At 54.7% G+C, this 11,400-nt stretch overlaps 1 protein-coding gene across 4 annotated transcripts; it reads left to right on the top strand.

The window, feature by feature from the left end:
- The first annotated feature begins 2,133 nt into the window (after window positions 1-2,133).
- Window positions 2,134-10,641, top strand: CCNL2 (cyclin L2). 4 transcript variants are annotated; one of them, XM_055140954.1, is made up of 11 exons: window positions 2,141-3,604; window positions 3,868-3,942; window positions 4,030-4,139; window positions 4,561-4,681; window positions 5,955-6,019; window positions 8,323-8,422; window positions 8,497-8,601; window positions 8,684-8,825; window positions 9,215-9,326; window positions 9,417-9,509; window positions 9,599-10,641. In XM_055140954.1, exons 1-11 carry the CDS (start codon window positions 3,305-3,307, stop codon window positions 9,957-9,959), a joined length of 1,584 nt encoding a protein of 527 aa, XP_054996929.1. In that variant the 5' UTR covers window positions 2,141-3,304; the 3' UTR covers window positions 9,960-10,641. The 4 variants fall into 4 exon arrangements, 3 of the variants coding, with proteins under 3 accessions (XP_054996931.1, XP_054996929.1, XP_054996930.1); XR_008630364.1 differs by lacking the exons at window positions 8,497-8,601; window positions 8,684-8,825; window positions 9,215-9,326; window positions 9,417-9,509; window positions 9,599-10,641 and adding an exon at window positions 6,540-6,659 and having other exon boundaries at window positions 2,134-3,604; XM_055140955.1 differs by lacking the exons at window positions 2,141-3,604; window positions 3,868-3,942; window positions 4,030-4,139; window positions 4,561-4,681; window positions 5,955-6,019 and adding an exon at window positions 6,557-6,659.
- The last annotated feature ends 759 nt before the right edge of the window (window positions 10,642-11,400 follow it).

The raw sequence follows: 11,400 nt of genomic DNA, 5'->3' as shown, positions 1-11,400 counted from the left end.
ATTCACTGTGACCAAGGGCTCCTGGGGGCCAATTCAAATGGAGCCCTCCTAGTCTAAATCTGGAGTCTAAGAGTCTTGTCTCTGGGTCACCAGCGCCTTTGTCCCTTGATTTGGTCATCTCCCTTCCTGGGAACACTGGTTTTTCCCATACCATTTATCTTTAGAGTAGGAGCACTTCTCTCAGCCCATCAGTGGCTCTGTCCTTTCCACCCTTTCTGTGAAGACCAGTGGGCCTGCAGTTGACTAGCCACAGCAGAGATTAGCTTAATGATTGGCCTTCTTGGCCTCCAGAGTCCTGGTTAGCCACCATGTTGGAGGCCACATCCAACAGTTCATTCTCGTGAAGCCCTCGAGCTCTTGGAGTTTCTTTCAAGTATCAAAATAAACCTGAAAAGATGGAGAGGGTTAAGCTAAGGAGAAGTTGAACATCCTCTGATTGTTGGGTTCCTCAGGATCCAACAAGGTGTAGATATGTTAGGCCTCACGGTCTCTCAAATAGTCAAAAGGCATCTCATTCAGCTTCTGATCACTGATGCTACCTTGGTGAAATTTGGGGCATATTGGGCGCACATGCTAACCCCAGGTAAAGTAGTATTCTGCACGAGGTCCAGGGAGTGTGCTCTGGCAGGGGTCTTGGGGTTCCAGAGTTGTCACTCATAAGGTTAGGATTGTTGTGCCTGTCCTTCTGGGTCCCTCTCTCTGTTGGGGTCTGGGCTCTGAGCTGCTTGGAAAATACAAGACCACTCCTCAGAGTTGAACAAGGCCAGGAGTAGGTGACAGTCGTCCTAGGAGGGTGCCTGTGGATCTGCAAGAATTCTAGGTCACGGCTGAGGCTTCTGGCTGAATGGAGGACTGCAGAGACACAATTCAGGAGGTGGGTGGTGGTGAAAGGTTAGTAGATAAACATGGATACCTCTGGGGCACGGCTACTACATCCTAGTGTAGAATCTGCGCAGGTTGGAATCGGAGGGGAGCAAGGAAAACTGTGGAGTCCCTTTCCTCCTTGAGGCACAGTCACAAGTTTTTGGAGACCAGTGCTGAAAGAGTGGATTAGAAATGAGAAATCAGGGGCTGGAGTGATAGCACAGCGGGTAGGGCGTTTGCCTTGCACGCGGCCGACCCGGGTTCGATTCCCAGCATCCCATATGGTCCCCCGAGCACTGCCAGGAGTAATTCCTGAGTGCAAAAGCCAGACCTCTGAGCGTAGCTGGGTGTGACCCAAAAAGAAAAAAAAAATTGAGGAATCAGAGGTAGCTGAGATTGATGAGATAGGGGTGGAGGAGGCAGCTGGGAGCTAAGGAGGAGATGGAGGTAGGGGTATCTTCTGGTGCAGAGGGAGTACCATGGGATCATCAGAAGGCTCCTCAGCGATCTAAGCAGAGTATGTGACAGTTTCGGCCACCAAGGAGTGAGGAGATGGTAGCATAACCTGCCCAGAGTGCCCGTGGCCAGGTTCAACCAAGAGTCAATGTAAGGAATTTAACTGAGATGTCCAGGTCTGCCAGAACAAGTGTCCAGCACATGGGAAAGTCAAAACATTCAGGTTGTTCTATTGGCCAATGGACCCTTATGGCTGGCCACATCAGCTGGCAGAAGGTTTGAAGGGTCTGGGGCTTCATTTTGACCTCCTAGTCTCGGGAGAAGCCAACCTTGAAGTTGTGGAGCATCACCTCCAAGGCTGTGGGATGGGCCTTAGACTGACTGGACCACATGGGGAAATTGTACGTGCTTCACTCCTTGAATGGTGTCACAGGAGAACCAGAAAAGAGATCCAGGGGTCTCTTCATGCAGATGCCCATCTGGCTGAGTACTCTCCAACTCTTACGGCTGCCCTGGCATAGGGCTGAGTGTATAGATCCTGCTTCCAGTTCCCAACAGCAGGCTATTTGGAAACGCCCACTGATCCCTGAGTTTATAAATGGAAACGCAAATTAGGATCCACAGAGGATCCGTGAGCCTGTCTTCTACCCTCTCACAGTCACAACTTCAGACATACAGCCATATCAGTCAAAACAAAACAGTTCTGACTTCCAAGATCATCCTGGCTGATGGGGAAGCATTCTGTGGCGTCCTCCCATTCTCAGGAGTGAGATTTCTCTGGCTTTTTTTTTGCTTTTTAGGTCACTCCTGGTGGTGCTCAGGGGACTATATGGGATGCTGGGAATTGAACCTGGGTCAGCTACGTGCAAGGCAAAAGCCCTACCCGCTGTGCTATTGCTCCAGTCCTTCTCTGGCCTTCTACAGAAGGGCTTCTCTGGGGTGCTGCCTTTGGGGGACACCACCGTGTCCTTCCTGGGCAAATGGCCGAATGGTAATAGACCCCAGTGGATCCCAAAGCGCAGGGGTCCCCTGGGCCTCCACGGGAAGAGGAAAATCCCACTCCCAGATGAAGAGGAAGTCAGAAGGGAGGCCCTTTCATCGCTTTTCGTGCCTCGTCAACTGGAGCAAGCACTCTCGCGGCACGTTTGTAGAGCTGAGGTGGAAAGCTAGGCGAAGGGGGGCAGACCTCGGAGTTCCGCATACTGAGACCACAGCAGGCGGAGGCACAAAGTACAGGTAAGTTAAGGTCTGACAACCGGCAGCTGTGGCAATGACAGCTGAAGCGGAGCGGCGTGGATACAGATTATCTGCTGTACAGGCTCAGAAAAAGGAGGTTTCACAGCTTCACTCAGGTTTTAGGAAACAAGTAGCCGCCCAGTCCTCGCCCGTCCCCGAGGCCGCCGGCGCCCCGGGGGTTCTGTGTGGTCCCCGCAGCTGCCTCGCGCCGGCACACGAACGCGGGCGAGCTCAGGCCCTTTGTCCTACCAACTCCCCCACGGTCCCCGCGACCCCAGCCTGCCCCGAAGCCTCGTGGACACCCTGCTGGCGGGACGAGGCCGGAGGCCACACGGCCGCTGGGACCCGCAAATCCCCGAGGATTTTCTGAGAGCGTGGGGCCGCTGAGGGGAGCGGACGCCGCGAGAGCTGGGGACCGAGCTTAAGCTCGCTGAGCGACGGGAGCCGACCCCTTCCGGTTCGGCTGCGGGCCGCCGCCGACTTCTTCCGGGTCGGAGCTCTGGCAGCCGCCTCGCGCCTGCGCCGCGGGGATCCCTGGGTAACGAGCCCGCCTCCGCCCGCTCAGGGTTCCGGCCGTGGCCGCGGGCGCAACACAGACAGGCAGGCCCCTTAGCCAATCGCCACACGGCGACGCCGGGTCGTCCGCCAACGGAGCCAATGGCTCGGGAGGGGCGGGGCGCGCCGGGCGTCAGGCGTCTCGAGGAGCCGCCCTGCCGGGAAGGAGCCGAGAGGGACTCGGCGGCACAAAATGGCGGCGGCAGCGGCGGCTGGGGCTGCCGGGACGGGCGCTCCGGGCCCCGTGCTCCCCGTGGCGGCGGCCGCGGCTCCGGCCTCGGGCAGCGCAGCGCCGGGCTCGCAGGGGGTGCTCATCGGGGACCGGCTGTACTCCGGGGTGCTCATCACCTTGGAGAACTGCCTCCTGCCCGACGACAAGCTGCGCTTCACGCCGTCCATGTCGAGCGGCCTCGACACCGACACCGAGACCGACCTCCGCGTGGTGGGCTGCGAGCTCATCCAGGCGGCGGGCATCCTGCTGCGCCTGCCGCAGGTGAGGGCCGCCGCCTTTGTGGGGGCGGGGCGGGGCGGGGCGGGCTTCCCCCCCCTGTCGCCCCCCCCCCCCCCGCCTGCTCCCCGCCGCCCGCCCCCCCGCCCGCTCCCCGCCGACCTCGTTCCCCTCCACCCCGACCCACCCTCGCCCAACGCCCACCCGCCCTCAGCCGACGGGGCCGGGAGGTCCCTTCCGGGGATGCGGGGAACAGCGTCCGGCTCGGGTGGAGACGCTGGTGAGCGGCGCGGACCGGTGTCTTGCAGGTGGCGATGGCGACCGGGCAGGTGTTGTTCCAGCGCTTCTTCTACACCAAGTCTTTCGTGAAGCACTCCATGGAGGTGAGTGGGCCGGGGGGGCGGCCGGGCACGTGCTCCAGGGCCCGGGAGCCCCGAGCTAGGGTCACCCTGAGCCCGACCATTCCGCAGCACGTGTCGATGGCCTGCGTTCACCTGGCCTCCAAGATCGAAGAGGCGCCCAGGCGCATCCGGGACGTGATCAACGTCTTTCACCGCCTCCGACACCTGCGAGAGAAAAGGTGCGTCTCGGGTGTGCCCGCCTCCATCCGTCTCTGAACCTGAGCTGTGCTCTGAGCCTTTCCTTGTCCGTTTGGGGTGGGATGGTCCCCGTGGGACTGTTCAGCAGTAGCATACTGCCTCGCCACGGGGGCTGATTGCTCAGCCCTCGCCAAGGCCCTGTGGCCGCGCGTGGTCCTCGTATAGCTGATGGAGGGTGCTCGGCCTTGGGGAGCAGCCTGCCGTGGGTTTAAGTGTTGTGCTTCCATTGGCCCCTGGTTTCCCTTGGTTGTCCGCCATCCACTCCCCTGCTGTTCAGCATGCACGGAGTAGGCCCGTGAGTGCTGGATGAGAGACACAGATTTTCCATGTGGTGGTGTTTGTGGTAGAGCCCTGCCTTGGGAAGGCATTGGCGGGTTTCACAGCCCTGGGTTTCTCTTCTAGGAAACCGGTGCCTCTGCTGCTAGACCAAGATTATGTTAACCTAAAGAACCAGATCATAAAGGCCGAGAGACGAGTTCTCAAAGAATTGGGTTTCTGTGTCCACGTGAAGCACCCTCACAAGGTGGGTATGAGCCCCTGCCCCAGCGCCACCTCTGGTGGGTGGGGCTGTAGCTTTCTCTGTACACAGGACTGACCGCTCTGAAGTGGACTCACCGTGTCACCTGATGTTTTTAACCTGGAAGGGATGAGCCTTGTATTGTCTGTTGCACATTTTTTTGGTCTGTTCATTTTTATTGGATTTTAGGTTTTGAAATGGCATCTTTTACTTTGGTCTTTGAAAAACAGTTATGAACTTAGAACAGAATCTGTTTACAGTTTTCATCCTCAGCTACTTAACGTTACTAATAACAAACTTCAGCTTAAGGGGAATTGGAACTATTTTGAACCCTTTTACTTGGGAGTGAATGAAGCAGTTTTGTGACATGTGTTAGCTAAAGAGGGAGCATGGTTTCTCTCCTGCACTAAATACTTCTGACACTTTAAACACAAAACTCTCCTTAAAAAGAAACTGCTCTTTGGGGCTGCAGAGATAGTACAGCAGGGAGGGCGCTTGCCTTGCACGCAGCTGCTGAGCTAATTTCTGAGTGTAGAATCAGGAGTAATCCTTGAACATCTCGGGTACCCAAACTGCTCTCCGTGCCTCTAGTAAGGAAATCCCTTTTATCTGGGCTTTCTTGCGTATTTTCTTGTTTGACTCTTTATCTTTTCTTTCTTTCGGGTTGCTCTCGATGCTTAGGGTTTACCTCTGGTTCTACACTCAGGAATCACTCCTGGTGATGCTTGGGGGACCATGTGGGATGTCAGGGATAGAACCTGGGTCGGCTGCTTGCAAGGCAAATGCCCAACCCACTCTGGCCCCTCATTTAACTTTCTTATGGTCAGATTCTTGCTGTGGGGCTGGAATGTGGCTCAGTGATTTTGCATGTTAGGCTCCGAGTTTCATCCCTGGCACTGCAGAAGGAAGCGGGCCACACTACGTTTTTTTGTGAATTACTTGAAAGTCAGAGCTTTTCTCATGAGCCAAAAGTTTTCACGTCATGTTTAAGTTAGTGCCTGGTGTGCAGATACTAGGGCAGGCTAAGCACGCTGATGGAAAGCTGTCGGAGACGAGAACGAAAATCAGCCTGTTCCTTCCACGCTTGTATACCGCCAAACTGCCAGAGCGGGTAGCCGGGGCCTCAGCCAGAGACCCTCCAGCTATGCAACGCTGGGCATGTGACCAGGAGCCACTGGGATCTAGCATGAGGCTCTTAATTGCTGCATGGACACCCTCAAGATCTGAATTCCACTTTCTCAAGGTTCTCAGTAATAACTGCCTGACCCGTATCTTCCAGATAATCGTTATGTACCTTCAGGTGTTAGAGTGTGAGCGTAACCAACACCTGGTCCAGACGTCATGGTGAGTTGACCTTCCTTGTTTTAAGGGCGCAGCAGGGCAGTGCAGGAGAGTGTTGGTGTGAGGCTCCAGGGCAGTGGGGAGTCGGTCCCATGACTGACTTGGTTGTGGGCTGGAGTTCTATAAGTATGTGAATCCCAGCCGCTGTCAGGCACTGCTGGAACGGTAAGGTGGCCTGCACCCTGCCCATTTCCTGACAAGCACAGCCAGGGGACTTTTCACGGGGACAGTCGCCTTGCGTGGGGACTAGTGTCCCGTCTCCTGAGGCGGCGTGGTATGGGCCTCTGTTAGCGAGCTTTGGAGGGCGGGATCCATGCTCTTCCGAGGTTCTGGGAACAGACGGTTTCCAGTGTGGGCTGGACCCACTCTGGAGAGATAGTGTAGCTCTGGGCACTTTGCGGCCATTTTCCAGGGAGCTAAGTCTGTAAGGGTCATGGTTTTGCTGCCTGAATTGTCTGGTGCTATGCCCTGTCTAGTAGAGAACCTATTTTGACTTTTCTTTTCTGTACTCTTTCAATCGAAGGGTAGCCTCTGAGGGTAAGTGACTAAGACTTCTCCTCTACTGTCCAAGCGCTTTGGTGCAGGGACAGCGGCCGTCCTCAGCCATCCCGCGCAGGCTCTCCACCGAAGGCTCTAGATGGTGGTATGCGCACGATAGTCTAGTGCTGGCGCACAGCTGCTGTGGTTCTCTGACGATTGTGCTTCTTGTTAATCCTGTCATGCTTTGGTAATTGTATCGATTAGAGTTGATAACTGTCTTGATTTGAATTTTGTCCCTTTAAAACTGCTGTACCGTGCAATAAAGATGCAGTACCTTAGTCTTCCAACCAAATTCTCTAGAGAGCTTTAACAATTGGCTGATGGGGATTCACACTTTAGTGTGGGATTGTGGCATTTATTTTTAGAAGTTCAAAAGTTGCTCTTTTCAGCAACTAAAAATTGACACGTTACGGTAAAAGGTATGCATCTTTAAATTATTCATGGACACTTTTTAATATTGTAATTTAAGAGTATATCCATAAGGTTACATGTATGTTTTAAGGATTTAGTTTTCTTTTCTGAGCACTTAAAACGTAATGGATTAATATTTATCACCTTGACTATTGAAATTTCTTCTTAGAAATGAAAGTACCGATGATTTTGTGTATACTGTGTTGGGACTGTTTGTTTGCAATCTTCTGGGACAAGGCCTTGGTGCTGTCACTCAGACTGCTCCTGATGCCTGAGTAGCAAGAATGTACTTTATCATGAGGAAATCGAGCATGTCTGTGCAGCACCTTGGCCAGGATTTGGGCCATAGCCATGATGGGTGGAGGTGGGGGGTCAGTCATTACTCCGGACCCAAGGCGCTTCTCGCAGGGGACGGAGGAACAATGACTGTAGGACCTGTCCAGTTGTTCTTGTGGAATTCAGCTTCTGTTTTTGTAATATTGATAAAAATCAGTATGAGCTCTATCTAAGTGTAAGACTTAGAGAAAGATACCTAAAGAAAAATGTTGAAATTGAGTCAGCTTTAAAACCCTTAAACTTCTAAAATACGAATGTTTTGTATTTCATTTTCTAAAGTATGATAAAAGTTTTTAAACTTGTACTATTTATGATAGAGCTTGTAGTAGTGTTTTGTTGCTTCTGATTTTATGAATGTTCATTTTAAGACTCCTTGTTGGCAATGGGACAGTTTGGAACGGCTCTTTGATAAGCCTGAGAAGAGGACTTCCCTTTGGGTATTGAGCCTTCCTCTGCGTGACGTCCCCATGCACCCAAGGGCGTCTCTGTCCCCTTTTCCAAGTGTGGACTCCCTCGTGAAGAAGGGCCAGGCTGCAGGAACCGCCTCGAGAAGGAACGCCAGTGGACGCCGCGTCTCAGAGAAGCTCTCCCGGGCTCTTTGCTCAGCCGGCTCATTGAGTTTGCACGTTTCTCTGCACTATGGAGCTTGAGCCTTTAGGTTTCTCTGATCCGGTACCTTTTAACATGGTAGACAGCATCTTTCCGAGGCATTGTGCTTTTGCATGAGAGCAGGCCAAAAAGGAGAGGGAAAAGTAAAGTTAAAGTCGGTTCTCTTTCATAGCAACACGTTGTTTGACATTCAGCCAGCTTTTAAATTTTTTTTTCAACAATTTCCCTATTTTCCTGCCCTATATTCATAAAAAGTACCCAGAAAGTTTCTCGGTAACTCTAGAGATTTGCAGGCCTGGCTAGTCCTAGGCCCTGACAGTAGCCACTTTGAGGACTAGTGACCGTGTAGGTGATGCAGACAGGGCTCCCGGAGTGGTGGGCATTGCAAGTCTTCTGCCCTTGACTTTCAGGAATTACATGAACGACAGCCTTCGCACCGACGTCTTTGTGAGGTTCCAGCCTGAGAGCATTGCCTGTGCCTGCATCTACCTGGCGGCACGCACCCTGGAGGTGAGATGCTCAGCCTTCCCGCCCACCTTTGGCTCTGGCGGGGCCCCTGCTGACAGATGCTTTTGTGTTGACAGATCCCTTTGCCCAATCGTCCCCATTGGTTTCTTCTGTTTGGAGCAACTGAAGAAGAAATTCAGGAAATCTGCTTAAAAATCCTGCAGCTTTATACTCGAAAAAAGGTTTGTATGTTCTTTCACATGATATGCATTTGGGTTGGAGCTCAGCACCTGGCTGGCTGTGACAATGGCTTGGGCTTCACAGGTTGATCTGGCGCTCCTGGAAGGTGAAGTTGAGAAGAGAAAGCATGCCATCGAGGAGGCCAAGGCTCAGGCCAAGGGCCTGCTGCCTGCTGGCACGCAGCTTCCAGACCACACGGCGGGCTTCTCCCCTGCCCCCAAGCTGGGTGAGTGTCTAGGCACGGGAGTTTGCTTCCTGGCACTGCTCTCACCCCCCTTCCGCTGGGTTTCTTCAAGCGCTCCCCGGCCTGGCTCAAGGCACCATGTATGCGGAGGTCAGATTTGGGCTTTCACTCTTGCACACAGTTTCCTGAGCTGTGTCCCTCACTTTGGTGTGGACAAGTGTTATCGGGTGATTTTGTTCACGGACTACCCTGGTGAACCCTCCCATGGGGAGCAGTGAGTCTTACAGTTTGCACCTCAGTTAAGCAGAAAGCCTCTCCCTGGCCCAGAGGGGAAATAGGGAGACAGGCTTGTTGGCCCTGGTCCCACGCATAGGCAGGCAGGGTCAGCATGGGACCCGTCTCGGCTGTTTCTGACCCGATTATTTGGTTAGCGGAATCACCCAAAGAGGGCAAAGGGAACAAGACATCCCCGCTTTCGGCGAAGAGTACCAAGAGGAAAGCAGAGGGTGCTAAGAGAGCCAAAGGCGACAGCCCAGTGAATGGGTGAGTGTCCAGACAGGGTGGGGTGGGGAGAGAGGGCTGGGGCGGGGGTGGCTGCCCTAGGCCTCTCACTGCACCCACCTCTGTTCTCAGCTTGCCCAAGGGCCGAGGGAGCCGCAGTCGCAGCCGGAGTCGTGAGCAGAGCTATTCCAGGTCCCCCTCGCGATCTGCTTCTCCAAAGAGGAGGTGGGTGCTGGCTGGTGGGCTTCCTGTGGGGAGTGGGGGCAAGGGATATTCAGTGGCCGGGGGCCTGAGTGGGGGTTCCCTCCCCACAGGAAAAGCGAGAGCGGCTCCACATCTGGCGGATCCAAGTCACAAAGCCGCTCACGGAGCCGCAGCGACTCCCCGCCAAGGCAGGCACACCGGGGTGCCCCCTACAAGGCCTCCAAAGTGCGGAGCTACCGCAAGGCCAAGGACTGCAAGTGCCCCCCACAGAAGCCCCCCGCCTCTCGGAGCCGCAGCTCCTCACGCTCCAGAAGCCACTCCAGGGAACGGCCTGACCATCCGGGGAAGTACAAGAAGAAAAGTCATTACTACAGAGAGCAGCGGCGGGAACGTGAGCGCTCCCGCTCCTATGAGCGGACGGGCCATCGCTATGAGCGGGACCACCCTGGGCACAGCAGGCACCGGAGGTGAGGGCAGAGCGCAAGGGGAAGGCAGCCCTTGGTGCGCACTTCATCAGGACTGGCCTGCCCCTTCCACCCTTGGTGCACACTTCATCGGAACTGGCCTGACTTGCGGCCTGCTGTGACTTGTTCTTGCGACGGTGGCTGGCCCTGGATCTGACCTTGGGATGAATCCGGAAATGGAATCGAGAGGCTGGGACTAGCTGGAGGCTGTTCTGGGCCCAGGGCCTCCTGAGCAGCCCCACAGCGGACAGACCCATGGTCCTGGCAGGGGCCTTGGTGCTAGCGACAGGCTGTCTCTCTGCTCCTGAACCCACACTCAATTACGTTGAACCAAGAAAATGACTTACCTTTGCCTATATTAGGTTGTACTTATGTACATATTTTGCAGTGTTTCACATGAGAAAATGGCCTTAATAGCCCCTTATTCTCTATTCACGTTGTAAATAAACATGTGTTTAATACAAGTTAAAGCTATATATGAAAACTCGGAACTTGAATCTTGTCAGCTTAAAACTTGTGTAGAGAATTCAGATTTTTAAAATGTGAAGGTATTTAGATCTGTGTTGAAAGTCGTCTATTTTTATCTGTGCGACGCTGAGTGCAGGCCACCAGCTCCTAAATAGAGAAGTTTCCTATATATGCATTTTATGTGGTTAATAAACAATCCTCTCTGCTCAGGACATTTGGAACCTTGAAGAATCCTAGTTTGTCCTTTTGCTCGTTACCTTGTACAGCCTGCAGTGCCCTAAGGGGGCTGCTCCCCATGCAGGCATTGAGTTTTGTACTAGCTTGTGTCTGTCCAGTGTCCTGGCTTCGGGGCTCCGGCCTTTGTTTTTGTTCTGTTTTGTGCTGGAAACATACCCGGTCGTGCTGGCGGGGGTGGGTGCCACGCAAGAAGTGCCTCAAATGCCTCCTTCCTCGTTCTGCCAAAGACTGCCCTGGCCCCAGAACAAACGTTCTGACAATCCTCCCGAGTGCGGGCTGGGAAAACCGCGGCAGCTGCGCCTGGCCTTACTGGCCGCAGCACTGGACTGAGGTGCCTACAAGTGACCAGGTTACAGTGGCTCGCCTTTAAACAAAGGGGTGAGTTCTAAGAAAAGCGAGCCCCCTACCGGGACGGAGAGCTGGGACACAGCCTTGACCCCGCGGCCCCGCTGCTGTTTCAGGGCAGGGGGCTCCAGAGGTGCTGGAGCGTCCCCTCCACTGTGGGGCGAGCCCACGAGCAGGCTCGTGGGACAGGTGGGCACGGGCTGGCTCGGCTGCTGACCCCGCACCACCAGGGCTGCAAAGGGCTTGCAGACTTTCCCAGCACTCGAGAGCTGGACCGGGGGCGGAGGGCCCTGCGACAACCCGTGCACCCCCACACACGCGCTCGGGCCGGGATCCCCCCCCCCTGCCGGCTCCCCAAGCGGCGAGGCCGCACGCTGGACGGGCCCCGCCCGCTGTGC

Source organism: Sorex araneus, chromosome 5 (genome assembly GCF_027595985.1).
Source record: "Sorex araneus isolate mSorAra2 chromosome 5, mSorAra2.pri, whole genome shotgun sequence".
NCBI lineage: Eukaryota > Metazoa > Chordata > Mammalia > Eulipotyphla > Soricidae > Sorex > Sorex araneus.
The sequence above is the reverse complement of the archived record's forward strand: the minus strand, read 5'-3'. Positions and strand labels throughout refer to the sequence as shown.